At 43.2% G+C, this 27,738-nt stretch overlaps 1 protein-coding gene across 2 annotated transcripts in view; it reads left to right on the top strand.

Moving 5' to 3' along the window:
• ADAMTS12 (ADAM metallopeptidase with thrombospondin type 1 motif 12) overlaps window positions 1–27,738 on the top strand; it is a 282,704-nt gene that overhangs the window by 162,226 nt on the left and 92,740 nt on the right. Inside the window, exons 10-13 of one of the 2 annotated variants that reach the window (XM_005312319.4) lie at window positions 1,225–1,317; window positions 7,601–7,746; window positions 8,851–9,020; window positions 22,694–22,827. In XM_005312319.4, the coding sequence (XP_005312376.2) occupies window positions 1,225–1,317; window positions 7,601–7,746; window positions 8,851–9,020; window positions 22,694–22,827 (543 nt within the window). The remainder of the gene's footprint in view (window positions 1–1,224; window positions 1,318–7,600; window positions 7,747–8,850; window positions 9,021–22,693; window positions 22,828–27,738) is intronic. The other variant, XM_042860207.2, reaches the window with a different exon arrangement.

The raw sequence follows: 27,738 nt of genomic DNA, 5'->3' as shown, positions 1-27,738 counted from the left end.
CTTGTCACGTTGTTGTCACAATGATAACTGATAAGTGCTGAGTCCTTTGGAAAATCTAGCCATTATTTAAGTGCCAAAATAGGAACTGAGCTTTCTTGAAAATTGGTCCCCAATAGTTGATGCTGAACTGTTTTGATAATCTGACCCCATGTCTATGAAAGGCTGAACCAAAACGCTAGATCTGGATTTACTTGAAATTTGTATGCTTGGAGGGTTTAAGCTCCTGAACTACATCCAGATTTTGCCCCTTAAAGCCCATTTTTAATTTTAAATAGTAACATATATGTGTGTGTGTATAAAGTTATTTATACATTGTAACTAATATATATATATATATACACACACACACACACACACACACACTAAATTGCTCAATGTACAATAGGAAGAAAAAAACCTAGACTATAACAAAACAAAAAAGGGATGAAAATTGAGGTACATAGGATTAAATCTAAATTACAGGCATTAGGCAACAATGAAAAATGTATAGTGCAGAGAAACCTAATTCCAAAAGCAGAATTACCAGCCAATCCTGAGGTCCTAATTTATTTTGTAAACAGTCTTTTTATAGGTGAATGCCCACTGAAATGTATAGGTGCTTGTCTGATTAAGACTGAGTGAAGACTTGGGGATTTGGCCTGTAGGTACTGCAGCAATAATATTCTGTCAATAAGGTGAGACACTTGTAAGGAGAAGTTAAACATACTTCCAACAGCATGATTAATGAAGAGAAAACACAGTCAGGTGGCCATGGTACGTTTTCCCCTCTTGAGGCTGCTTCTGCATGGGCAATATGCCCCAAGCTTTGTAAAGAAATTTTTCCAATGAACAGTGGGTGCTTGGGAGGTATGTCAGTTCAGACAATAGGGAGAACTTTTAAACTCTCAAGAGAACTTGAATTCAGTCAGCTGAACACAATATATTCACAGTTTTGTATTTGTGCACAGATCTACGACAACACACTAATGAGGAGTAAATTTAAAGTTGTTCTGTGGCTAAAATTGTAAACAGTGACTAGAGATTTGGAGTTTCTGATTTTGAGATAACTTTAAAGGGGCCTAGCTTTCAAAAAGGTCTAAGCCTCCTGACCTCTGAAAGTCAAGCCCCTAAAAGGTATCTCAAATTGAGATACCCAAAAATTGTTAATGACTTGTGAAAATCGTGGCCTGGGACTGGGAGTTCAACTCTTCTGAAGGCAGCTGCAGTTTGTTCTCTTTTTTACAGAATATTTGCCAGACACTCTGGTGCTCAGTGAAAGGTTCCTGCCGCTCAAAACTGGATGCTGCCGCAGATGGAACTAGATGTGGAGAAAAGAAGGTGATTATGGGCTTCTCGTGTATGAAAATGAAGATCAGAAAATATAAATGGTTACTAGGGCTGTCGATTAATTGCGGTTAACTCACGTGATTAACTCAAAAAATTAACGGCGATTAACAAAATTAATTGCGATTAATCGCACTGTTAAACAATAGAACCCAGGGCCGGCTCTAGGCACCAGCAAAACAAGCTGGTGCTTGGGGCGGCACATTTTTAGGGGCGGCATTCTGGCGTGAGCCATGCCATCCCTAAAAATGTGCCCCGGCCGCCCTAACTCACCTCCGCTGCTGCCGCTCACGTGCCGCTGCTTGCCTCCCTCCCAGGCTCTCAAACCCGGGAGGGAGGGGGAGATCCCGAGCGGCCGCGGTGCACGAAACAGCTGATTTGCACACCGCGTCTCCTCGGGATCTCCCCCTCCCTCCCGGGTTTGAGAGCCTGGGAGGGACGGGGAGCAGCGGTGCGCGAATCAGCTGTTTCGCACGCCGCGGCCACTCGGGATCTCCCCCTCCCTCCCTCCTAGGCTTGAGAGCCTGGCGGGAAGAGGCAGGGCTGGGGATTTGGGGAAGGGGCGGAGTTGAGGCGGGGCTAGGGGTGGGGTAAGAAAAAAACGGGGGGGGGGGGTTGGCCAAAATTGTTTTTGCTTGGGGCGGCAAAAATCCTAGAGCCGGCCCTGATAGAACCCCAATTGAAATTTATTAAATATTTTGGGATGTTTTTCTACATTTTCAAATATATTGATTTCTATTACAACACAGAATACAAAGTGTACAGTGCTCACTTTATATTATTATTTTTTATTACACATATTTGCACTGTAAAAATGATAAAAGAAATAGTATTTTTCAGTTCACCTCATACAAGTACTGTAGTGCCATCTCTTTATCATGAAAGTGTAACTTACAAATGTAGGGGTTTTTTTTTGTTACATAACTGCACTCAAAAACAAAACAAAGTAAAACTTTAGAGCTTACAAGTCCACTCAGTCCTACTTCTTGTTCAGCCAATTGCTAAGACAAACAAGTTTGTTTACATTTACGGGAGATATTTCTGACTGCTTCTTATTTATAATGTCACCTGAAAGGGAGAACAGGCGTTCACGCATGGCACTTTTGTAGCCGACATTGCAAGGTATCTACGTGCCAGATATGCTAAACATTCATATGCTCCTTCATGCTTTGACCACCATGCCAGAGGACATGCTTCCATGCTGATGATGCTCATTAAAAAATAATACGTTAATTAAATTTGTGACTGAACTCCTTGGGGGAGAATTGTATGTCTCCTGTTTTACCCGCATTCTGCCATATATTTAATGTTATAGCAGTCATGGATCGTGACCCAGCATATGTTCGTTTTAAGAACACTTTCACAGCAGATTTGACAAAATGCAAAGAAGGTATCAATGTGAGATTTCTAAGTATAGCTACAGCACTTGACCCAAAGTTTAAGAATCTGAAGTGCCTTCCAAAAACTGAGAGGGACGAGGTGTAAAGAATGCTTTCAGATGTCTTAAAAGAGCAACACTCCGATGCCGAAACTATAGAACCCAAACCACCAAAAAAGAAAATCAACCTTCTTCTGCTGGTGGCATCTGACTCAGATGATGAAAATGAACATGTGTCGGTCCACTCTGCTTTGGATCATTATTGAGCAGAACCCGTCATCAGCATGGATGCATATATTCTGGAATGGTGGTTGAAGCATGAAGGGACATATGAATCTTTTGCGCATCTGGCATGTAAATTTCTGGCGATGCCGGCTACAACAGTGCCATGTGAATGCCTGTTCTCACTTTCAGGTGACATTGTAAACAAGACGTGAGTAGCATTATCTCCTGCAAATTGTAACCAAACCTGTTTATCTGAGCGATTTGGCTGAAGTAGGACTGAGTGGACTTGTAGATTCTAAAGTTTTACATTGTTTTATTTTTGAATGCAGTTATTTTTTGTACATAATTCTACATTTGTAAGTTCAACTTTCATTATAAAGAGATTGCACTACAGTACTTGTATTAGGTGAATTGAAATATACTATTTCTTTTGTTTTTTACAGTGCAAATATTTGTAATAAAAATAAATATAAAGGGAGCACTGTACACTTTGTATTCTGTGTTGTAAATGAAATCAATCTATTTGAAAATGTAGAAAACATCCAAAAATATTTAAATTAATCGCTTGACAGCACTAATTGTGACATAACAGGTTTTGTCATTTGTTCCAGATTAAACTAAGTGGCACCTGAGAGATGTCTCATATCTTTGTTTTGCTGAGTTTTTCAGCCTCCAGCTTTTCATATTTTCTATTGCTTAATGGAGTTCACTCATAGTAACATTTTTCTCTGTTATTAATCTTAAACCCTGACCTTTTCTCGCTTGCTTTTATTATCATTACTTTACTGTTTTTCTTCCAACTGAGAGGACTAATAGCTTTCTTTTCAATCCATGCCTATTGCTAACCAGCAGGAGCTCAACTTCCTAGTTCACAGGGTCTGTAAGGTATGACCTCAGTACTTCTTAAAGCCATCCACAGCCTCTGCTTGCTAAGGGAGTCAGGCCCCTGAGTCTTGTTCTGAATTTGTCGCATTGCTGGAGCCCGAAGCACCACCCTCAGACTCCATACTGGTGAAATTTCCCTAGTGTAATTATTGCACTAGCTGTTTTGTAAAGGAAGATTTGAAATGCATAGCTATTAAATGGTTTGGGGGTTCAATCCTAAAACATGACAAGCACTTCAGTGGGAGTCATGAGTGCTCCGATCCTCTCAGGATTATGTCCTTAATCGGGATTTCATGAGATAAATCCATTTCCTCTCCATTACTAAAGTCTCATTACCTGAACAAGTCAGTGCGCTGTGGTTCTGTGGCAAAGTGGGTCATTCCCTCTGCAGCCCCTTCAAACTGCCCATAAGGGGTTGTCTACACAGTTATTCCCAAATAGTTATTCCACTTTACATTTGCAACCTACCTTATTCTGGAATAATTTTCATGTGTAGACAAGCTCTGAAAGTTTACAGTCCCCCTGCTCATAACACATTCCATGAAAGATATTCAGTTTTGAGCCAGCTGGTGTTATTGTTCAGGCAGGTCAACGGTTTTGATGCAGCAGGACCCCACCAAGGCACCACAATCTAGCTCACAGTATGGGTCCAACAGGAAACCTTTGTTCAGAGGTTCAACGTTCGGACTCATAGAATGAAACTGCAATTTAAACTAAGAGGAGTGGAATGAAATGAAAGAAAGGGAAAGTTTTCCTGACCAGTGAGATGATGTTCAGTTATTTAGCTGAGGATTAGTTTCTCAGAGGAAGTGGTGAACAGTGTGGTGGGATGTTTACATTTCAAAGCACCACTGAATACCCTGTAGGGCAAAATCCTCCACTGGCAGGGAAAAATAACCAAATGTTGACTCAGCTCCTTGGTGCTGCATGGTGATTGCCAGTGGCAAAATTCACTCTAGGATGCCTCTAAGTCAGTGTAGCATAACAGCATGAATCAGTGCAGGGCTAATGATTGCTGGACTAGTAGTGGATTGGAGCAGGTGACCACAGGAGAGATGGTTTTCTTCAAAAGTAGGGATTTGGAAACGACCTAGGGAAAAGAAGGAAAGGTTGGGGGAATAGTGGGTTCATGCAGATACTTTCAATGGGAAGGCTGAGGATCTAGTCTAAATGGATGGGAAGCACTGCTGAGGAGAGGGGAGGAGAATATTGTTTACTGTGATGGGGGTGGTCTTTCTATGGTGGACACCAGGGGAAATCTTTCAGATCTGTAAAGAACCTAGAATTCATTGGATTATTTAAATCAAAGTATAGTAAACACATGGAACAAGTTGTCAACTAAGTTTAGTGGTGTGTAGAATAGAAACTAAGGCTATCAGAATAAATACTGAATCTGAACTAGCTAGACATCTTCATAGAGAGAGAAGGAGATTGAAAGATACAGTGTCAGTACTTTCTATTGTTTAATTACTTATATAAAACAACTACAGGAGCTGTATATTGGCTATAATTTAATTGAGCAGAAATTATGTTTACTTCATTTCAAGTCAATTCTGTTGCACAGAATATCTCCTCAGTCACCACTAATGGGCAATACCTCCCACCTGTGGAATTCGGAGGAGCTCCAAAGTTATTGCTGGAGGCTCCAGGATTAAGCCCCGCTCTTCAGTTCAGGCCACCAGATTTTCTGCCTCCAGCAGTGAAAGAAGGCAGCAGCTCAATTTCTTCTGACCATTTTGTTATAGAATGTTAATTTTGATTCCTTTTTGCACAGCAGTGACTTGTAATTTTTCCTCCTCCTCCTCCCACCCTGGAGTGGGTATTTGGGAGTTTGTTGGTTCCAACCACCTGGACCCTAGCACTGCAGTGGCTCCTTTGCATCCCTGAAGCCTGGCAGAGATGGGCTGCAAACACTGGGCGAAAGAGTGAACATGTGATCGATGTCAGTCACATTGCTTATGCTCTAAGGGAAGGGGCTCAACTAATACAGTGATGAGCAAATTATGGGAACCTAATAGAATAGAAAAGCCAAGACTGAGGTCATTAAAGTTAACATGGCATTTTTGGTAAGAAAAATTGTGTTAACCACAGTGTTATGGCCAAATTCCAGCTCAGGTAATTGCCCTGTGCCCCCTAAATTCCCCCTGAGATTTCATTTGGATATGGTACTCTTCTTCCATGTCACCTCAGAGGTGGTTGCCGATCAGTGGAAGATGAAATTAAATTAATATATAGATTATCCTAGGATAAGTTTGTAAAATGCTTTTGGGGGAATATACGTATGGTACATATTAAAAACTTAGTTTTACCTGCAAAGGGTAATTGTTAAGTACTGCTCTATTTATGTGATTCTGACACTCGGACTAACAAAACCTGTATAAGATCATTTCTGTCCATAAAAAACTGTTGACTATATTAATTTTGCACAGTTGAGCTGTCTGCTCTCGTGCTTACGGATTGTGATACAGTGGATTAGATCTTCAGATAGCATAAACTGGCTTAGGGCTGTTAAAGTCAGTGGAATTATGCTGACTTACATCTGATGAAAATCTGAACCACAGTCTTTAAATACATGATCATTTATTATTTCTTAAATAATATGGTATAGTATCATACACGTTTTTCTAAGCCTTTAGATAAATAGGTTCTACTACTTATTATTCTGTGTATGCCAAAACCCATGACAGTTATTTATATGCAGGATGTACAGTGGATGAAGCAGAATTTAAATGAGATTACTCTGGATTTATACTAGTGTAATTTAGATCAGAATTTGACCTTGTGTGTGGGAAGAGACGAACTGCTTTATTTTACACTTTGTACATTCTCTTTTGGTTTCTTTTCCTACTACAGCACCTTCTGTTGGTTAGCTGTGCTATGTTACATTTATGTGCACCATTTGTAACTTACACCACCATTTATGTCTCCTCTGAATTTGAACCCATCTCATCTCATCACACACTTCCTTTCAGTGACCTATCACCATAAGTCTCTAACTGAAGGACTTTTCCATTCCATCTCCAATAGAATACAAATGGAAGATGCCTACGTTTCTAGCAATAGATACATACAAAATATGAATGACATTGAGAGTCATAGAGTTTAAGGTCTGAAGGAACCGCCAAATCGTTTAGTCATGACCAACAGTTGTCAATAGAATTTTGCTGAGGAAATGTTGCTTGACGTAGTCTATGACAGGATGAGGGGATTTTACCTCTTCTAAGTCAGTGGTTCTCAACCTTTCCAGACTATTGTACCCCTTTCAGGAGTCTGATTTGTCTTGCATACCCCAAGTTTCACCTCACTTAAAAATGACCTGCTTACAAAATCAGACATAAAAATACAAAAGTGGCACAGCACACCATTACTGAAAAATTGCTTACTTTCTGGTTTTATCATATAATTATAAAATAAATTTATATTGGAATATAAATATTACACATACATTTCAGTGCATAGTATATAGAGAAGTATAAACAAGTCATTGTCTGTATGAAATTTTAGTTTGTACTGACTTCACTAGTGCTTTTTATGTAGCTTGTTGTAAAACTAGGCAAATATCTAATGCGTTGATGTACCCCCTGGAAGACCACTATGTACCCTCAGGGGTACGTGTACCCCTGGTTGAGAACCACTGTTCTAGGTCATCTTTAGACCAACAATGCTGATTAAATGGCTTTCAGCACACACAGCTGAGTAGGTTTTAATTTAAGCGTTCATCAGTCTGCATTTTTTTTTTGCATTGATAATTTTCTGACCCTCTGTATTTGCTTTTTCTTTATTATTCAGTGGTGCTTCAACGCGGAGTGCATTACAGTGGGAAAGAATCCAGAAATGATAAATGGTGGATGGGGCACATGGTCCTCCTGGTCCCATTGCACACGGACATGTGGGGCAGGAGTTCAAAGCGCAGAAAGACCCTGCAATAACCCAGAGTAAGTTGTGTGCACAGTTCATCACCAACCCTTTCAATGCTTTTTTATGTAATGCAAGGTGTTTGAGAGGTCTGATGGGTATTTGTGAGGATAGGGACACTTTTGTTTCTCACCATATTATTAACAGCTACTGCAGCAAGACAACCATTGAATCCACTTCTCCCCATAGAAACACCCCTGTCTAGAATTCACCAGCCTTGCCTTTTACAATTTTCATGTTGCTTCTCAGTCTTTCTTACCTTCCATGGAAATTACTTCCACCCAAGAGAGACGAAAATCTTCACCTGCAGGATTAATACAAACATCAGAAACATTGTTTTAATGATACTACTTTGGATAATTTGCAATATCCTCAATAACTATGTGAGTGTAAAGATTTGTGGCCTATTCCTGAGAGCTGATGAGTACTCACAAGTCACATTTGATCCTAAACCAGCTTCATTTGAAGTCTCAGAGATCCTGGTGATGGATTCTAAGAATCTAGTAAAATAGGTATGTATAGGGCAAATTTTTTTTAAAAATGCCTGTGTCTCATTTTCAAAAAGGACGGAAACACTTAGGGCCCAGATCCTCCAAGGTAGTTAGGTGCCTCACTTCAAGGAGTGATCGGCTCCTGACATGGTTGAGGTCATGATGAACTATCTATATGTTACTGTCTTAAACAAATAACACTGTGTCACATTTTCCAAAGTGCCTAAGGTCTGGTCTACACTGCAGACATATATTGGTATAACTATGTCACTCTGGGGTGTGAAAAATCCACACCCCGAGTTATATAGTTATATTGACCAAACCCCCCGTGTAGATAGCGTTATGTCAGCGGGAAAACTACTGCCTTTTGGAAGTGAATTAACTACTCCGATGGAAGAGAGTTCTCCCGTTGGCATAGAGCAGATTCATTATCATGCTACAGCAGCACACCTGCATTGGTGTAGCTGTGCTGATGCAGCATTTCAAGTGTAGACTTGCCCTAAGTGATTGAGAAGTCAAGTCCCCATTGACTTCAGTGTTCAGCATCTTGTTATGAATGTACTAATTTAAAATAAAACACACCCAACTTTCATACAGACTCTAAAGCCCCAAAACGTCACACTTTACTTCTAGGCCACAGTTTGGAGGAAAGTATTGCACTGGAGAAAGGAAACGCTACCGCGTGTGTAACATTCTCCCATGTCGACGAGACACACCAACCTTTCGTCAGATGCAATGCAGTGAATTTGACACAGTTCCCTACAAGAATGAATTCTACCAGTGGATTCCAGTTTATAACACAGGTAAGGAGCTAACACAGTCAAATTCAGAGCACTTAGAGATAAATAATGTGTGAAAGGGAACGGGAAGTAAATGAACATGAGTCTTTGACTTACCTAAGAAAAATACCACTTTGAAAGCCACATGGGTCCTGGTTGAAGTTTCAGGTCCTATAAATAAGGCCTTTCGTTTCTGTTTGTTTGTTTGCTTACTTTCCCAGGAATTAATCAGTGTTTATCTCAACAATTTAAAAACAGGTGGAAACCAGTGCCAAAAATTAGCTTTGCTGTTTTCTGAATAAATATCAGTATTAATATTGGGGGCTGGGAGGACAGGAAAAAAGCAACAAATAAAGACAATTAGGAGTTAGACATTATCTCTAATCTCCATTCCAAAAATTAAACTTCTTTCTAAAAATAAACAGTTTACAACTGGTGACTTGCGCAGTTACATGTAATATAACTCACTTAACCATTTCCCTGCCATTGTGGGGCCTTAAGCACGGGCGCACCTCTGTCCTTCCTATCCTCTGTCAGTTGAATGCAACTGTTTAGTCTCCTGGGGCTGTAATATGTTGGTCTAGTTGTGGTTGTTGGGTTGATTGTGCTGGGTGCAGGTGCTGGTGGCCTGTGATATACAGGAGATCAGACTAGTTGAACTGGGGTGATCCTTTCTGGCTTTAAACCCTACAGCTCTGTAAGGGGCTTCAGTGTGAATTCCAAAAGTCCTGGGTGGCGTAGGCTCTCAGTGTTTTTTTTCAAAGTATCTTTTTCAGACAGTAGGGAAGGGATGCCCAGCACTCAGTAATGAATGGGGGAAGGGGAGGAGGGAGCACCCCTTCTCACAGAGAAGAGCGAGTGAGGAGGTATTCAGCAATCAGGGAGGGATGGGCCTGAGGAGAAGAAGGGGTGCCTGGCACACACAGTGGGAGTGGGTCAGGAGGGGCCAGTACTCCCAGATGCAACCTCATTCCCAGTGTCCTGTCGCTGCAGCAGTCCATGGTCTTGGCAGGCTCCCTGCCCATCTCATTCCACCACTCCACAGCTGCAGCAACCATCAAGTGCAGTTACCCTCTCCTGCACAGTGCCAACCGGCAGGGAGTTTGCAAGTGGGGAACTGGGTCTGGGGAGTTCGAACAGGCAAAAAAATCTAGGTAGAAATTGGAAAAATTCGAAAGCAATTAGTGATCAGGAGCTATCTCTACTGTTAGCGCTGGACTTCAAAAGCCTATCTAGCAAGAATTACCAACATTACTTGTTCCTTCACCTAAGAACAATAAACTGTTTAGAGAAGTTATGAATCACAGAATAATAGAATATCGGGGTTGGAAAGAACCTCAGGAGGTCATCTAGTCCAACCCCCTGCTCAAAGCAGGACCAATTCCCAACTAAATCATCCCAGCCAGGGCTTTGTCAAGCCGGGCCTTAAAAACCTCCAAGGAAGGAGATTCCACCACCTCCCTAGGTAACGCATTCCAAGTGCTTCACCACCCTCCTAGTGAAATAGTGTTTCCTAATATCCAACCTAGACCTCCCCCACTGCAACTTGAGACCATTGCTCCTTGTTCTGTCATCTGCCACCACTGAGAACAGCCGAGCTCCATCTTCTTTGGAACCCCCCCTTCAGGTAGTTGAAAGCAGCTATCAAATCCCCCCTCATTCTTCTCTTCTGGAGACTAAACAATCCCATTTCCCTCAGCCTCTCCTCATAAGTCATGTGCTCCAGACCCTAATCATTTTTGTTGCCCTCCGCTGGACTCTTTCCAATTTTTCCACATCCTTCTTGTAGTGTGGGGCCCAAAACTGGACACAGTACTCCAGATGAGGCCTCACCAATGTCGAATAAAGGGGAATGATCACGTTCCTCAATCTGCTGGCAATGCCCCTACTTATACAGCCCAAAAAACATTAGCCTTCTTGGCAACAAGGGCACACTGTTGACTCATATCCAGCTTCTCGTCCACTGTAACCCCTAGATCCTTTTCTGCAGAACTGCTACCTAGCCATTTGGTCCCTAATCTGTAGCAGTGCATGGGATTCTTCCGTCCTAAGTGCAGGACTCTGCACTTGTCCTTGTTGAACCTCATCAGGTTTTTTTTGGCCCAATCCTCTAATTTGTCTAGGTTGCTCTGTATCCAGTCCCTACCCTCCAGTGTATCTACCACGCCTCCCAGTTTAGTGTCATCTGCAAACTTGCTGAGAGTGCAGTCCACACCATCCTCCGGATCATTAATAAAGATATTAAACAAAACCGGCCCCAGGACCGACCCTTGGGGCACTCCGCTTGAAACCGGCTGCCAACTAGACATGGAGCCATTGATCACTACCCGTTGAGCCCGACGATCTAGCAAGCTTTCTATCCACCTTACAGTCCATTCATCCAGCCCATACTTCTTTAACTTGGTGGCAAGAATACTGTGGGAGACTGTATCAAAAGCTTTGCTAAAGTCAAGGAATAACACATCCACTGCTTTCCCCTCATCCACAGAGCCAGTTATCTCATCATAGAAGGCAATTAGGTTAGTCAGGCATGACTTCCCCTTGGTGAATCCATGTTGACTGTTTCTGATCACTTTCCTCTCCTCTAAGTGTTTCATAATTGATTCCTTGAGGACCTGCTCCATGCTTTTTCCAGGGACTGAGGTGAGGCTGACTGGCCTGTAGTTCCCCGGATCCTCCTCCTTCCCTTTGTTATGCTCAAAGGTTGGCACTTTGCTTTGACTTGAGATCTACTTTCTGCCAGTAGCATTTGTCATCAAATTTACTGTGTGTTTAATGCTTGACAGCTATGAATAAACTTCTTAAATATCACCTAGTGTCACACGCATCAAATAAATATACTACTGAAGATAAGATTGGAACAGGCAGTAGTCCAGGAAAGCATTATCAAAGTGGTTTCCTCAGTTTGAACAAAGAAAATAAGGGTGATTAAGTATCTTATGAAAGAGTTTGTCAATAAAAACAAACCACAATAAATCCAAAGCACTTAGGGCCTGACACAAAAACTACATACATTCACAGGTCACATTATGCAATTTTCTATGTAGGAAAACTGAAATTCCATTCCATTTTGTTATGCAGAATGTGTACATTCACTGGAATCTGGATATATCACCCACTTGGTGAAAATGGACATACAGGGCCAGTGCACGTGGAATTTGGAATTTTTCACTATTTAACATGATCCAGTGTACATGCATGAAGTATGTTTTTTTAAAAAATTCTTATAATTCATCTGAATCAAATTCAGTTTTTCATGGAACAATTAAAGGCACATCTATGACTACATCCCTGCCAAATCCCAAGTTTCTATCACCTTCTGCTGAGGCGCTAGAGGTGTTTTTAAAAAGTCACAAATTTTTTCTCTTATCAGAGAAACAGTCTTTTTTTTTTTCATTCCTTCTTTACTTGCAAATGATTCAGTCATTTTTGACGGAAGTGTCAGGAAAAAAGGTGCTCCCTCACTGAGAGCAAGAAGACTCACACGCAGCTATGATGCTATCTAAAGGGGAAGGTGACCGCCTAAATAATATGGTCACCACTTTCACAAAATTGTGATAAATCTTGTACAAAGTATGTCTAGTTATAATCTGCTGAGTATTATTATATTGTTATAATGTGTGAATCAACATGTGCGGAGTTATGAAATTTTGTATATGTTTGTAACTTAAACATGCTGTGAGTCTGAGAAACGCCCATAGGTTAGCTCTTCAGGAATAACAAAGGAATTGTAAACAAGAGCCACTGCATGTCATTCCCGAAGACACCTCAAACGGCACGTACGCAGAAATTGCAAACAAAAATTTGCAGTTCATCTGAAGAACTGATGGCAAAGCACATACGCCAGGGAATTGCTTGACCCCATGACACAGCATGCTGTATTGAAAAGGTTTAAAATCACCCCTGAGACTTATTGCTTAAAGTTGAGAAATCTTAAAAAGTCTGACAATATAACTCATGTGGAATAAACTGCGTAGTTATGTAAAAAAATAGGGGCAGGTGCTGATGGCAGCTTTGATAAGCTGTTACATTTGGTGATGCAATAGCAGTTATTATGGGTGGTTACCAATGATGTCAAAGCAGCCATTTGTGACAAAAAACCTTCCACGGTTTTGATGGCTGCAGAAATTGCGGATGAGTATGTTGAGTCAAGTGCTCGAGAGGGGTGCAATCTCCAGTTTACAAGGGAGGAAAGATTTAAGAATAAACCTAACCCCAACTGTGTTAAAAAATCTCCAGGGAGCCCAGATTTTAAAACCTCTTACCTTACGGGGAAGCCAATTGTTTGCCATGAAGGTGGGATCCCTAGCCATATAAAGTCAAATTGCTCAAGGCTTAAAACCACCTCACAACCTGCACCTGCAACCCCTTTCATGGGTTCCACTGCTACCAATGTAAGTGTTAATGCTACCACATTAGCCACAGAGGAAATTGTGGGAGAGGAAAATGGCCTCATAAATTATATTAGAACTGAGTCGTGGGATGATAGTGAACAGTTCATTAAGCATGTAAAAGTAAATGGGGTTGAATGTACTCGGTGGCGTGATACTGCATCTCATATTACTTTGATTAAAAAAGTTTTTTGATAAAAGATAAATTGCCTGGCAGAAGTATAAATCTTCTAACTTTTGCTGAGTTTTCAATGACTGTGCCTCTGGCTAAAATCCACCGGAGTGGGAAAATGTTAAGGATGATATTGTGGTTGGTATTAGGAATTGCTACCTGCTGATATTTTGATAGGTAATGACATTGTAACTATGTCCAATCAGGTTAATGTTATAACTAGCATGGATCTGATTCCTCTACTTTGCCTGCTGTCAGGGAGGTGCGCTGGAGGTGGGGGGGAATTCCCCTGAGCTATTGTTTGTTGAGAATGGCAGCTTGCCAGCTGAGGAAGGAGCTGAGGATTCTTTCCTACCGGAGACTGTTCCAGGTTTAAGTGAAACATAGAAAGAATTTATATCGGCTCAGTCAAGTGACATTACTTTGGAACAGACCAGGATTCCTACACAGGATCAGACCCCTCCTGGGGAAGGAAAGGTCAGTTTTATTTATTCAAAATGGTGTATTATTTGGGGAAGCTCCTTCTGGAAAAAGGCAGCTTCCTGGTGAAGTTTGCAAGCAAATAGTTGTGCCTGATTTCAAAGTAGCAGTCGTGTTAGTCTGTATCCGCAAAAAGAAGAGGAGTACTTGTGGCACCTTAGAGACTAACAAATTTATTTCAGCATAAGCTTTTGTGGGCTACAGCCCACTTCTTCAGATGCATAGAGTGGAACACACAGACACAAGATATTTATACATACAGAGAACATGAAAAGGTGGAAGTACGCATACCAATTGTAAGAGGCCAATCAATTGAGATGAGCTATCAGTAGCAGCAGAAGAAAAAACTTTGAAGTGATAATCGAGATGACCCATAGAAGGTGTGAGGAGAACTTAACATGGGGGGAAAAAAAATTCAATTAGTGTAATGACCCAACCATTCCCAGTCTCTGTTTAGGCCTGAGAGGTATAGGAGAGATTTGCTCCAGTTAGCTCATGATGGGCCATTTGCGGGTCATCTAGGAGCAGAGAAAGCTTGTGACAGGCTGAAGGAAACTTTTACCTGCCCTATATGTTTCAGACGAACTCGGTGTGTGTGCCAGGCTGGGCCCCTGCTGGCCCGTGTTTGTGCATCGGCATGTGTGCAAATGCCCTTGTGCGCCTGTGTGTGCAGTCACACATGCTGGGGAGGGGGCAGCCACAGAGGTGCTCACACCCATGTGCATTTACACACTGACCCATGCCCCAGTCATGCACGAGCACATGGCCACACAGTGTTGCACGCGCCTATTCACCCGCATCGGTCACACATACACAGAAGGGCTCACCCGTGAGAGAAAAATGCACACGCCTGTGTGCACGTGCATGCTTCTGCACTGGTGGCCTGACACGCTCCCCTCTATTAAATTAGGCAAACAACCAACATGCATCTGATGAAGTGGGCTGTAGCCCATGAAAGCTTATGCTCAAATAAATTTGTTAGTCTCTAAGGTGCCACAAGTACTCCTGTTCTTTTTGCGGATACAGACTAACACGGCTGCTACTCTGAGACAGTGAAGGGTTATTGCAGAAGCTCTAACTTGTGTCAGAAGCGTAAGGACTTAAAGAGACATTGTAAAGTGCCTGTGAGGGGGTGTACTTGCCCCACGCTTGACAAGGAGGACTTAACACCACACTGTGGGCTGAGGAAGCCACCACCCCCTCGCCCCTACTGGGCATGCTCCAATTGAAACAGCAGTATGAAAGAGAGTCGCACATGTCAGTCTGGTCTGACTGCTGAGAAGGGAGGATGTATGCTGCAGGCTCCTGCCCGGGAGCTGCTGGAGCCCAAGACCACAGAGGCATTTGCCAGAGAGTCTGTGGATTTTGTGGGACCTTTCTCTAGACCTTCCAGGAATGGAAAGAAATATTTATTGGTGGTGGTAGATTCAGCTACCGGGCACCCCGAGGCTACAGCATTGTCTAATATTGAAGCTTAAATGGTAGCTACAGCTCTATTTGCTATTTTCAGCAGAGTAGGCTTTCCCAGAGAGAGTTTAACAGACGATGGTACCAATTTTATGTCCGTTTAAGAAAACGGACATAAATAGTAAGAGGGAAAAGAGGAGGGGAGCAATGGTAATGAGATCTCGTGGTTACAAAGGCTACTATGCACAACTTGATGGTTCCAAATCATATTAGTTCCCTCTCCCCTCAAGACACACACGTTTTAAATTGAATGTTGGAGACAGAGGGGGGATGTGTGGGGAATAGCAGGAAGTGAGGGGAGTTAACATGAGGAAGGAAATAGGAAAAGGAAAGAAGGGGCAGAGATCAGGGTGACCATACTTACCCAATGGGAAAACGGGACCCCACAAGGGTTTGGCCCAAGGCCCCCCTTTCCTCCCCGCATGTGGGACTGGCCCAAGACCCCTTGCCTCCTGCCTGCATGGGGCTGGCGCAGCCCGAGCCGCTCTCCTGAGCCTTCCCTCCCATGCATTGCTGCTTGCCCTCCCTTCCCCCACACGTTCCTCCGCGCTCTGTTAGGGGTCACACTCCATTTTTTTTGGCAAAACTGGGCATTTGTCCAGTTTGCTCTTGCCAACTGATGATCAGTTGGCAAGTGCAAATGGGACAAATGCCCAGTTTTGCCAAAAAAGTCAGGACAGCTGGGACAGGGCTTAAAAAATGGACTATCCCATCCAAAACGGGATGTATGGTCATCCGAGGCAGAGGGACATTCAGGAAAGAGGGAGGAAGGGGAGCTGAAGAAAGAAAGGATGGAGGACAAAATGCAAAATCCAGCTGCTATCTTCATGAGCCAGGAAGGAAGCTAGTGAATGTAGTAGTACTAGGTATATGGAGTTTTCTTGCCCCATACTACCAGGGCTGGGCAAGAAGGGGCATGCATGGTGGAGGAATGTTGCTGCTATTCCATGCTGCTGCAACTGAGGCAAGTCCTTGCTGCTATGTCTTCTTCCCCACCTGCAGTGTGCAACGTGGGAGGGTTTTGCCTAAAATGTTTACAATTAGAAGTGATCCGAACTAAAGTGTCTATTGGGTGTAAATTTATAAATAAGATCTACAGTGAAAGGAGATGTTGAACAATATGAAGCTCACTAACTAGATTTCTTCAGATGTGGACAAGGATGAGGAAAATAATGCGATGGTTTATTTTTTTAATTGCATCTTTTAAACGAAATGCTTCAGACGCAGTTCCAACCTGTCAATGCAAACCCAGGTATAGTAAGTGTGTACTGTATGATACAGATTAATTTTGTGGCAGTAGCCTCTCTAGTTGGATGCAGGGCCGGTGCAAGGAAGTTTTGCACCCTAGGCGAAACTTCCACCTTGCGCGCCCCCCCCCCCACTTCTGCCCTGAGATGTCCCCTCCCCACAGCAACTCCCTCCCCCCCTGCCCTGAGGCGCCCCCCCCGCGGCAGCTCCCCCCCCCGGGAGCCATGTGGCAGCTCCCCACCCCAGCTCACCTCTGCTCCGCCTCCTCCCCGAGCACGCCGCCCCCTCTCTAATTCTCCTCCCCTCCCAGGCTTGTGGCGCCAAACAGCTGATTGGCGCCGCAAGCCTGGGAGGCGGGAGAAGTGGAGCGGCCGCTGAGCGGGGAGAGGGAGTCTGAGCTGCACATGTCAGCGCACCGCTGGCAGCCCAGCCCAGGAACGCAATAAAAAAAAAATAGGGGGCACCGCTTTTTGGCACCCCCAAATCTTGGCGCCCTAGGCAACCGCCTAGTTTGCCTTAATGGTAGCACCGGCCCTGGTTGGACATAGACTGAAGTGAGAAAAGATATAATGAGTAAATTTAAGGAAGAATAACTGAGCCTGGAGCAACTGAATAGGCCTGGAAAGAGGATTTTAGGCCTAAAATTAGGCCCCCAAATCCATAATTAGGAACAGAAACCACAATAACCTGATTTTAAAAGGCACTAAGCTGCACTAGCTCTCATTTACTTCACTGGGTTTGTGGGGGTTCGACACCATAGCAGATGACTAACGTTAGGAATTCTAGTCTGAAAATTGTGGCCCAAGTGTTTTGCTGAGAGGGTTAGAGGGCATGGGCCATGAGGAAGAAAGGGCCTAGAGACGGGATTTGAAAAGTATCAGGTTGTTCATTACTGTACACTGAAGGAGCATATAGTTGCCTACCTGTTAGATTGTTCACTAGTCTTATGCCTTCATCTTTGTGAGAAAATTCATCCAATTCCACCTTCAGTTCAGCGTTCAGATGATTCCAAGATTTGAAGAGAGATGCAAAACCCAGCAGAGATCATTTCTCTTAATACTGGACATGTAGTTAGAGTTTCTCCAACATTATATAAAAAAGAAGTACAAATATAGAAATAGCCGACCTTGCACTGAAGGAAAAAAATAAGTTTAAAAAGCCTTATTCATTTTCCACAGACAATTCTCTTTGAAACTGGCAGACTGGTGCCGCTGTGACAGAGGTAATTAAACCAGGATAAAATGTTTATCCTTATGTTATTAAATCTACCGAGCTTGATAAGGGAGAGATACTCGGCTTGCTTACTTTATTAATTTATTTTCTTCAGGGGAGTACAGTTTAGCTTATCTAAATCTGCTAGTTTCTTGGAGAACAGTATTTCAATGTGAGGCCTACTCTGAGTTTATGGAATAAAGGCTAGAAAGAGAAATAATCCTATATGGATACATTATATTTAATCAGTCCGTGACAGTGATGGGCTCAACTGTCTGTTTATCCTCCTCTCATATATTGGAGAATAGGGGTTACATAACTAAACTGTGACGGATCTCATATGTCTTCAGAAGGCAATATGTCTGTGTTTCAGATCAGATCTGTACAGCTACGTTCTCTGGAGCTGAGCTGTCAGGACCTTCTATTGCCATTAGTTTGAAATCAGGCAGAAACTAAAGTCGCAAGGATTGCTTGATATTATAAAGCACCTGCTCGCCTTCTTACTCTCTCTCTTTTATGCCCCCTTCTGATGACTAGGGTGCTTGGAGTGAGGGGAGGAGTTATTTGGTTGATTTTTCTGCTGCAGCCTTCCCTTAGCCAAATCCTGGTCCTATTGAGTTCAATGGAACCAGCATTTCAACAGAAAGACAGAATCACTCCTTGTGTAGTAGGAAAAATATTGCAATCCTGTCTTTAGGCAGCAGCACACATTGGTCAAACACCAACTTAAATGAGGTGAGAGTGGATCCTTTTTTTAAGGGTATGTCTACACTGGAGGTATAATTTCCTGATCAGATAGACATACACATGCTAGCTTTGATCAAGCTAGTGCACTAAAAATAGAAGTAGAGCCATGGCAAGGCTGGGTGGTGGAATAGGCTGGCTGTCCCAAGTAACATCATGCCTGCAATCTTAGGCAATTACTCAGACGACTAGCTTGTCCCACTGATTGTGCCACCATGGCTACACTGTTATTTTTAGTGCACTGATCTGATCAAAACTAGCACATGTACATTACACTTCCAGCTCAAGAGTGTAGATGTACTTTGATGTAAATTAATGGGAGTAAACTCTGAAGGAAACAATTGAAACCTTTTTATTAATATTTCTGCTATTGAGAAAGAATTTGTGTTCCTTTTGATTAGCTTCATATAGTTCAATTTACACTGCCTGAGCAGGGATTCCTGTGTGCACAAACTGGGAGGGGGGGAAGCCACAGGGCCAAATTTTGATATCCTTACTCAGTTTTTGCATTGTCCTTATGTAACAAGCTTACTTTCAGAGAAACCCCATTGTTGTCATTGGGTGCCCATTGGAGACAAGCTACCGAGGAGCCACGGTGGAATGGGATGCGCTACTGCAGGAGCGAAAGCAGAAAAGTCCTGGCAGATAGAACATTCCTTCTGCAGAACCCCTGAGATCCACAGATTCTGAGGAGGAAAATTCCTATCTCCCCTAAAACGATTTGGAGAAAACATTATGAAGTTTTCCTCCCACCAGGGCTGCCTCTTTGTGTTTTTCCATAGGAAAGGAATTTTTCCTAAAATACTTAAATTCACTTTAGGAAAAACAAATAAATATGCACATATGCGTCTCCAAATCATTGTAATTTATTCATGTAGGGTTTTTTTGCAGACTCAATAATAAAAATAATGTACAGTTGTCTCTATTCTTTACTGGAGCTAAACAGAATAGAAACACAAATAAGGTGCTTTGCACAATCTTGTCTTTGTTGTTGTTCCTTTTGCTTTTCTCGTTGCTTTTTTTATTTTAGACTTGCTGGCGAGTAAAAATGATACTTGTATGTTAATATCACTTTTCACAGCCTCCCAGCTAGCTACCAAGTCTACTATGAAAAGTGATATTAACAAACATACAAATATCACTTTTCACAGCAGGCTTACTCAGCCCCAGCCTGCCAAGGGACAAATTAAGCACTGGATGGGATGGTGCATAGGGAGGCAGCAGGGCCAGGAGCGATAGGGAGAATGGATGAGGGGCTGGAGGAGGCAGCGGGGACCGGGGGTGAGCACTGGACCAGAGCCCGAAGCCTTGCACCCGGGGGATAGGGCCTGGGTGATGGACCCCAGAGCCTGGAGATGGAGCCCAAAGTCCCGCAGCTGAAGCCTGCTTCCTGCTATGCCAGGGCTGATCCCAACCCCTCTGCCCCAGGAAGCTGGGGAACTCACTGGCTGCCTGCTCCTCCAATGTTTGTGTCTCCAGAGGGGGCAAGGCCCAATCCCTGCTGGCAGCCATCACCATCCAGGAGCTTGTGGCCACAAGAAAAGCCCCTGGTGGTCGCATTTGAGAAACACTGGCATAATGGGGCCCTGATCCTGGTTAGGGCCTGTGGACCCTACAGTAATATACATAATAATAATCTGGAAAACAAACGGCTAGTGAGGTGGCTGAGATAATAGGCAATTTCCTCAATGGCTGCAGTGACCCATCCCATAATCAGTTGTATCTGTATGTGAAAGACCAAAGGCTAATACTTACATCATTCCTAGTGTTAATGTGCCTGTCTATTGAATAATGAATTGACACTGTGGGGTAGGAGCAGGAACTGCTCTTATTTTCAGTGAAGTTCAGTGGGAAACTGGCAATTTTTCTGTTCATGCCTGATAGGGCTGTTTCATTTTTCAGCAGTTGCCACTGTGCTTCCTTTCATGCTCAGTTCTTCCAGAAATGCAGTTGGACACCATGGTGATTTTTACACAGTCCCATACACTTCTCCACTGGGAAGTCAAACTTCTGTTCTACCCATTAGGAACTGCTTGAAAGTCGAAAAAAGAGTTTTGCACAATTTCTGTGTCAGACAGGATCAGTTTAGCGCAGGAGACAACGACTAGGTCAAATTCTGGAATCCTTGTTTCCTAGAAAACATGGTGCTTTTTATTGGGAAATGGTGCCTTGCCCGGGGTGGGGTGGGGGAGGAGCAGAAATAAGCACTAAGTTAATTTTAGCACCAGATACTGAAATTAATCACAGCTGGCAGAAAGCTCCTATGTGAATTTAATGAAATAAAATAAAAATCATACCTCTTTTGTACATCACAAAAACCACTATCAAAATGGAGATTGATTGATTGCCCCGGTTAGCAAACTTCACACACTGGATCAGGATTGAATGGGGATTATTTTTTTCATCCTAGCCGTCAAAGTCTTTCATGATTCCATCTCTGACTACATCTCAGACCTTAACTCCTACCACTTACCTCCTTGAATGATTCATAGATTCATAGATTCTAGGACTGGAAGGGACCTCGAGAGTCCCTCATGGCAGGACCAAATACTCTCTAGACTATCCCAGATAGACATTTATCTAACCTACTCTTAAATATCTCCAGAGATGGAGATTCCACAACCTCCCTAGCCAGTTTATTCCAGTGTTTAACCACCCTGACAGTTAGGAACTTTTTCCTAATGTCCCACCTAAACCTCCCTTGTCTTTGAGACCCCAATTCTCCAAAGACTGTATTGACTCAAGTGGGACTTCTGAAGTGTTCAAAGCTGTCTTTGCAAGACTAGGACCTTGCAGCAGTTTGTGGGAAGGGACAGCTTTTATTTTGTGTGCTACACAGAGCTGAACATATTGCTCATGCTGTTCAAACAACAATAGAAACTGAGCTACCCTCTTGCTCTTTTATCATTTATAAGTATAATTTTGTTTTTGTTTTTAAACAGTGCCAAAAATTGCACTGCTCACATTGCATGTAAATGCAAAGGGCCATTCCCTGCCAAGTTTGAATACAGCTGCACATATGACACAATGAAAGTGCGACAAAACAGTGAGGTGGGAAAGAAAGACAGTGGTCACAACAATAAAATTATGCAGGAATGGCCTGACTTAATTCCCCATTTAAGTCAAGGGAAGGATTGTCATTGACTTCATTAGGCATTGTATCAGGCAGCAGATATGGGTATACAGCACAGCTGAATATTCCTTAAAATATTTAACAAATGTATATGTAAACTACACAAATACCTTGATGTCTTGGTTGACTTACTTCCTTTGGGCCTGTCAGTAACAGATTTAAACCCCCAATCCAGCAAAAGTCCTAGTGCAACAGTATTGCCAAAAGAGCTAACATGATCCTTGGGCATATAAACAGGGGAACCCCAAGTAGGAATAGAGAGATTATTTTACCTCTGTATTTGGCACTGGACTGTGTCCAGTTCTGGAGTCCACAATTCAAGAAATTTTATAAACTTCAGAGCGTTCCAAGAAGAGCCATGAGGATGATTAAAAGATTAGAAATTATGTCATATGGTGATAGACTCAAGAAGATCAATCTATGTAGCTTAATAAAGTGAAGATTAAGGGGTGACTTGATCAGTCAGTAAGTATCTACATGGAATACAAATATTTAATAATGGGCTGTTCAATCAAGTAGAGAAAGGTATAACACAATCCAATGGTTGGTAGTTGAAGCTTTCTTGATTGGGGCATTAAATCAGATATGAAGTACATTAGCCACTGTTGTTCAGCAGTGGGACTGTCAATTTGATATTTTTCATGAGTACTACATTCATTTTAAATATTTTCAATCCCATATCTGACTCTAATACATTTTTTTGAGATGTGAGATATTCTCCATATGTTTCATCTTGCAAATTCCTTGATGTACCACAGATTTTCAGAGTTCTGCATATTTTACTTCAGAACTTTGGTTACTACATATTATAATTAGTACAGTGAGAAAATATCTGTTTTTTTTCCTTCAGCTAATCTGTGTGAGCTCCACTGCCGCCCTGTAGATGGCCAATTTTCAGAGAAAATGCTGGATGCAGTTACTGATGGGACTCCTTGCTTTGAAGGCAGAAACATCCGAGATATCTGTATTAATGGCATGTGTAAGGTATTGGGTATGTTTGTATGTTTCCTTCTCTAAAATTTCATGGGACTGTATTATCAGGGGAAACTGTTTACCAACTTATTTAAGAGGATGCCAGCTCAGGGCATTTGATTTCATTGTATTTTAAATTATAGTAGAAACAAGTTAAAGGGGAACTGCTTTTCTAAATGGACATTAGAATAACTTTGACCCTTTCTACGGAATAGATGGGCCTGGTTGTTGTTGTTTCTTTTGTTATCAGAATCAATTTAAGAATGTCTGTTTGCTCTATTCCTATGGCGATATTGTTTTCACAGAGGATTATACAGTTTTGGGGCACAATTAGTTTTAACCATTTCATAGAGCTACATTTTGAAAATGTGATCCTAATTGTATGAAACCATGTGTTATTCATCAGCTTAGAATTAAAGGCATTGTATTTGTAATATTTAATCACACACTGAAGTGAAACTGCATGAAATTTACTGTACGTAACCAAAGCAAACAAATGAGAGTACATATAACGATATGGTTTTTAATTGTAACAACATTACTCTTTTGACATAATTCTCCACTACACCTAGGGTGACCAGATGTCCCGATTTTATAGGGACAGTCCCGATATTTGGGGCTTTGTGTTATATAGGCACCTATTACCTCCCCACCCCCTGTCCCGATTTTTCATACTTACTGTCTGGTCACCCTAACTACACCTAGGGTATACCCAGCATCCACAACATTCTATTGGTGTGTTTTGAAAATATATGCAGTTCTTGCAATATTGGATTATGGTTACATAGTTATAAGATAAGGAAATCCCATAGTCTTAGTTGATGGGTTGTTTTCCAATAGGATAGCAAAGCACTGGAGTTTGTTTTTGTGGTATGTAATAGTTTTATCTGTAGTTTAATTTTTTTGAAAATATGAGGTTCAGAGCCTGTTCCTGTAGAAGTCCAAAGGAAATTTGGCCACTGATAACATTGGGAGCAAAAGCAGGACTGTGATTCCTAGAAAACACTTAGTTGCTGGTAGAAATTAATTTATCATCTTCCTGGAGGGCCATTTGATAGCTGCATGCCTTAACCACCTGAATACCAAGTCATGTATAGAATATCAGGGTTGGAAGGGACCTCAGGAGGTCATCTAGTCCAACCCCCTGCTCAAAGCAGGACCAATCCCCAGACAGATTTTTGCCCCACATCCCTAAGTGGCCCCCTCAAGGATTGAACTCACAACCCTGGGTTTAGCAGGCCAATGCATACTTGCTATGTATCTACTCCAAAGATTTAACTTTCCAGTGGAATTGTTGATGCATCAAAGAACAGCAACAAAAGGGTTAATTCTTAATTTTTTATACAGTGCTTACACTTGTACTAGTGAATTTTTTGGATAAACTGGAGTTCCTGATCCAGCTCCCATTGAAGTCAGTGAAAATATTCCCCGTTGCTTCAATGGGAGCTGGGATGGGCAGCTGGAAATTCTGTGAACAGTCATACTTGAAGATATACAGAAACAAACCTTTTTAAGATATGAAAATGTTTGGTAAATTTTTCAAATGTTTATTTTTGCTTCAGTGACCAGGTTTCCCAAAGGGAAAACGGGACACCACGCAGGGCTGGCCCGAGCCCTCCTCCCCCGGCACAGGGCTGGCCCAAGCCACTTGCTCAAGCCCACCTCCCCACACAGGGGGCAAGCAGTGACACACATACTAGATAGAATGACCCTATTTCCCAAAGGCTGGGGCTGGCATCACTGCTCACTTGAGCCCTGCCTCCCCCCCGTGTGGGGCTGGCATTGCTGCTTGTCCGCCCCCCCCTGCATGTTCCTCCGCACCCTACTTTTTTTCCAAAAGTGGGCATTTGTCCCATTTGCTCTTGCCAACTGATCAAGTTAGCAAAAGCAAATGGGACACATGCCCGCTTTGGGGGGGGGGGAGGGGGAGAGGAGTCAGGACGTCCAGGTCAGGGCTTAAAAAAAGGACTGTGCCGGCCAAAATGGGATATATGGTCACCCTGATTTTTGCTCACCTCTATACTTCTTGGCTTCAGGCAGGACTGATCTAAGAGAGGCAGAATACTGAATTAAGAGGGCTATTTTCATGGTATATTTGATCCAGCTCCAATAATGTCTGAAATTTTATAAGAGCACTCCTCTCATGAGAGTTTCACTCTGGTTTCTAAACCAAAGGGATTGAGATCAGCATGACTAAGCTTCAGGCTTTTGAATATTTTGAATATTCAAAATATTTGAATATTTTGAATATTTATTCAGATTGAATCCCACAAGCTTTGGCAGTTCACACATCACTACAAATGTATGTCTATTTTATACAAAGCAGGTTTTTCAAAAATTCAGAGGATGCATCTCTGTTGAAAGCAAGCTCTACCATGGAGATCAGAGGTTCCCAAACTGTGGTACATGAGCATGTTAGAAGTGGTCTATGGCAAAAGGTTGCTCTGTCCCCTTGAAGGGATGGGGGGCCTGGAGCAAGCCAAACCCTATTCCATGACAAAACCTTTCAAAAAGAAAGGGGGGGGGGGAGAGAGAGAGAGAGCAGCAGATTAGCAGAGGAATGGGATCCAGATGTTAATCAGATAGCTGCCTCATTAGAATGATAAAATCCAGCTGTTTGGTAGTTTACAGGAAGATTAAGAGGGAGAGGACAGACAGCAGAGAGGGCAGAATTGCAGGGGAACATTGAGTCAGAAGAGAGGCTACCTGAGATAGGAACGAGAAGGGAGACAGGTGGGCTGGGGAGCCTACCTGAATCACAGCCCAGCCCCAAGAAGGAGGGCTGTGGAATCCTTTCCCCAAGAGGAAGGAGTTGTGAGTTCAGGGCCCAAAGGAGGCTCTGTGCAATGGGACTAGAACCCAGATTCTGGTGGGCCAGGGAAGCCTGCTTAAATCATGTCACAACCCCGTGGAAGGGGGCTGTGGGATCCCTTAACTACGAGGAAGCAGTTGTGAGTCCGGGGAGGAGGAGACCAGCAAAAAAGACTTCCCAGAGAGGCCAGACTCAGAGATTGCAGTGAGACTGGCAAAGCATCCTGGTTCAAAGGGAACTGGAGGAAATTCGGAAACCTGAAGCCCTCAAGCAAGGTGAATTGCAAGTAAATATGCCTGGTGCCCAGAGCCACAAAATTACAGTCAAGGCACATTGCCTCTCCCCTCTGAACCCACTCTGCCTTTCTTTTCCACACAGCCACTACCACCAGCAGAGCCCTCCCTTCCTTTTCTCCTTCCCCCGACACTCCAGAGCCCTCCCTGCCCTTCTTCCCCCACACACACACTCCAGAGCCCTCCCTGCTCTTCTTCCCCCACACACACACTCCAGAGCCCTCCCTGCTCCTCTTCCACCCACACACACACACCAGAGCCCTCCCTGCTCTTCTTCCCCCACACACACACTCCAGAGCCCTCCCTGCTCTTCTTCCCCACACACACACACACCAGAGCCCTCCCTGCTCTTCTTCCCCCCCACACACATCAGAGCCCTCCCTGCTCTTCTTCCCCCACACACACACACTCCAGAGCCCTCCCTGCTCTTCTTCCCCCCCCACACACACACCAGAGCCCTCCCTGCTCTTCTTCCCCCCCCCCCACACACACACCAGAGCCTCCCTGCTCTTCTTCCCCCCCACACACATCAGAGCCCTCCCTGCTCTTCTTCCCCCCCCCACACACACCAGAGCCTCCCTACTCTTCTTCCCCCCCACACACATCAGAGCCCTCCCTTTCCTTCTCCTCCCCCCACATCACCAGAGCCCTCCTGATTTCCCCCACGCACGCACACACCACCTCCTCTCCACCCCCACCACCAGAGCCCTCCCTGCTTCCCCCTACACACACTAGAGCTGTCCCTGCCCTTCTTCCCCCCCCCCACATACCTCCAGAGCCCTCCCCGCCCTTCCCCTTCCCTGTTTTTTTTTTATACTTACACTCCTTCAGACACCACGGGAATCCTCCCTACACTCCATCCAGAATCCCTACTCTCAGTCTAACTTCATTAGTGCTGAGATGGAATCTGTTTTGCCATCTTGTGAAACTTCTTGTAATTTCGAAATATTTCCCTTTGTGCATCCAGATAAAAGGGAGACCACTCTACGTTTTCACAACAACCCAGCAAGAAAGGCCCACCTTTCCCAGAGTAGTCACTATCAGTCTAGTCAGCACATTCAACTTCATCAGACAGAGCAGGGACTTGATGGGTGAGGTAATAGCTTTTGTTGGACCAGAGAGAGACAAGCTTTCAGTCTACACAGAGCTCTTCTTCAGGGACTTGAATGTGAGTTTCCCACATCCCAGGTGAGTGCGCTGACCACCAGGCTATTCTGATGTCTGGTTTTGACCAGAAATTCCATCCTGCACCTAAGAAACATTTCCTAATGAAAGTTTCATCTAAACCAACATGTTCTCACAAAATTTCAGTTTTGACACATTGGCATTTTCTGATGAAAAACCTGTTTTGTTTTAAAATTCCCAATCAGCTCTTAACTTCCTGTCCCCTCCAACTCAGACTCCCCCTCCAAACTACCATCTTGTCTAATTTCCCCCAGGCAGATGTCTGCCAGGCAAATTCAATACTTAAGTTTATTAAGGCCTAAAATAAATGCGTATAAACTGTAAAAATTTGCATATGGTACTTGTGATGCAGCACGAAAGTGATAGATGGGAGGTATATAAGCCCCAGGATGATCAGAGCCTTATTCCCTGTGCGCTGAGGAGAAGTTATTACAGGTTAATTAGAGCACCTGGAGCCAATTAAGGCCTTGCCAGAGACTAAATAAAAAATCCTGCTTCAGTCAGATGGCAGGAGGAAAGGAGAGTAAGACTGTAGTTTGGAGGAGTACTATTGTTGACCAGAGTACCAGGGGAAGGGAAACCTGCTTAAGCAGAGCAGAGGGACTCCCCAGGCGCAGAGGACGAGAGAAACAC

Source organism: Chrysemys picta, chromosome 6 (genome assembly GCF_011386835.1).
Source record: "Chrysemys picta bellii isolate R12L10 chromosome 6, ASM1138683v2, whole genome shotgun sequence".
Lineage (NCBI taxonomy): Eukaryota > Metazoa > Chordata > Testudines > Emydidae > Chrysemys > Chrysemys picta.
Note: the sequence above shows the minus strand (reverse complement) of the source record. Positions and strands in the feature narration are given on the sequence as shown.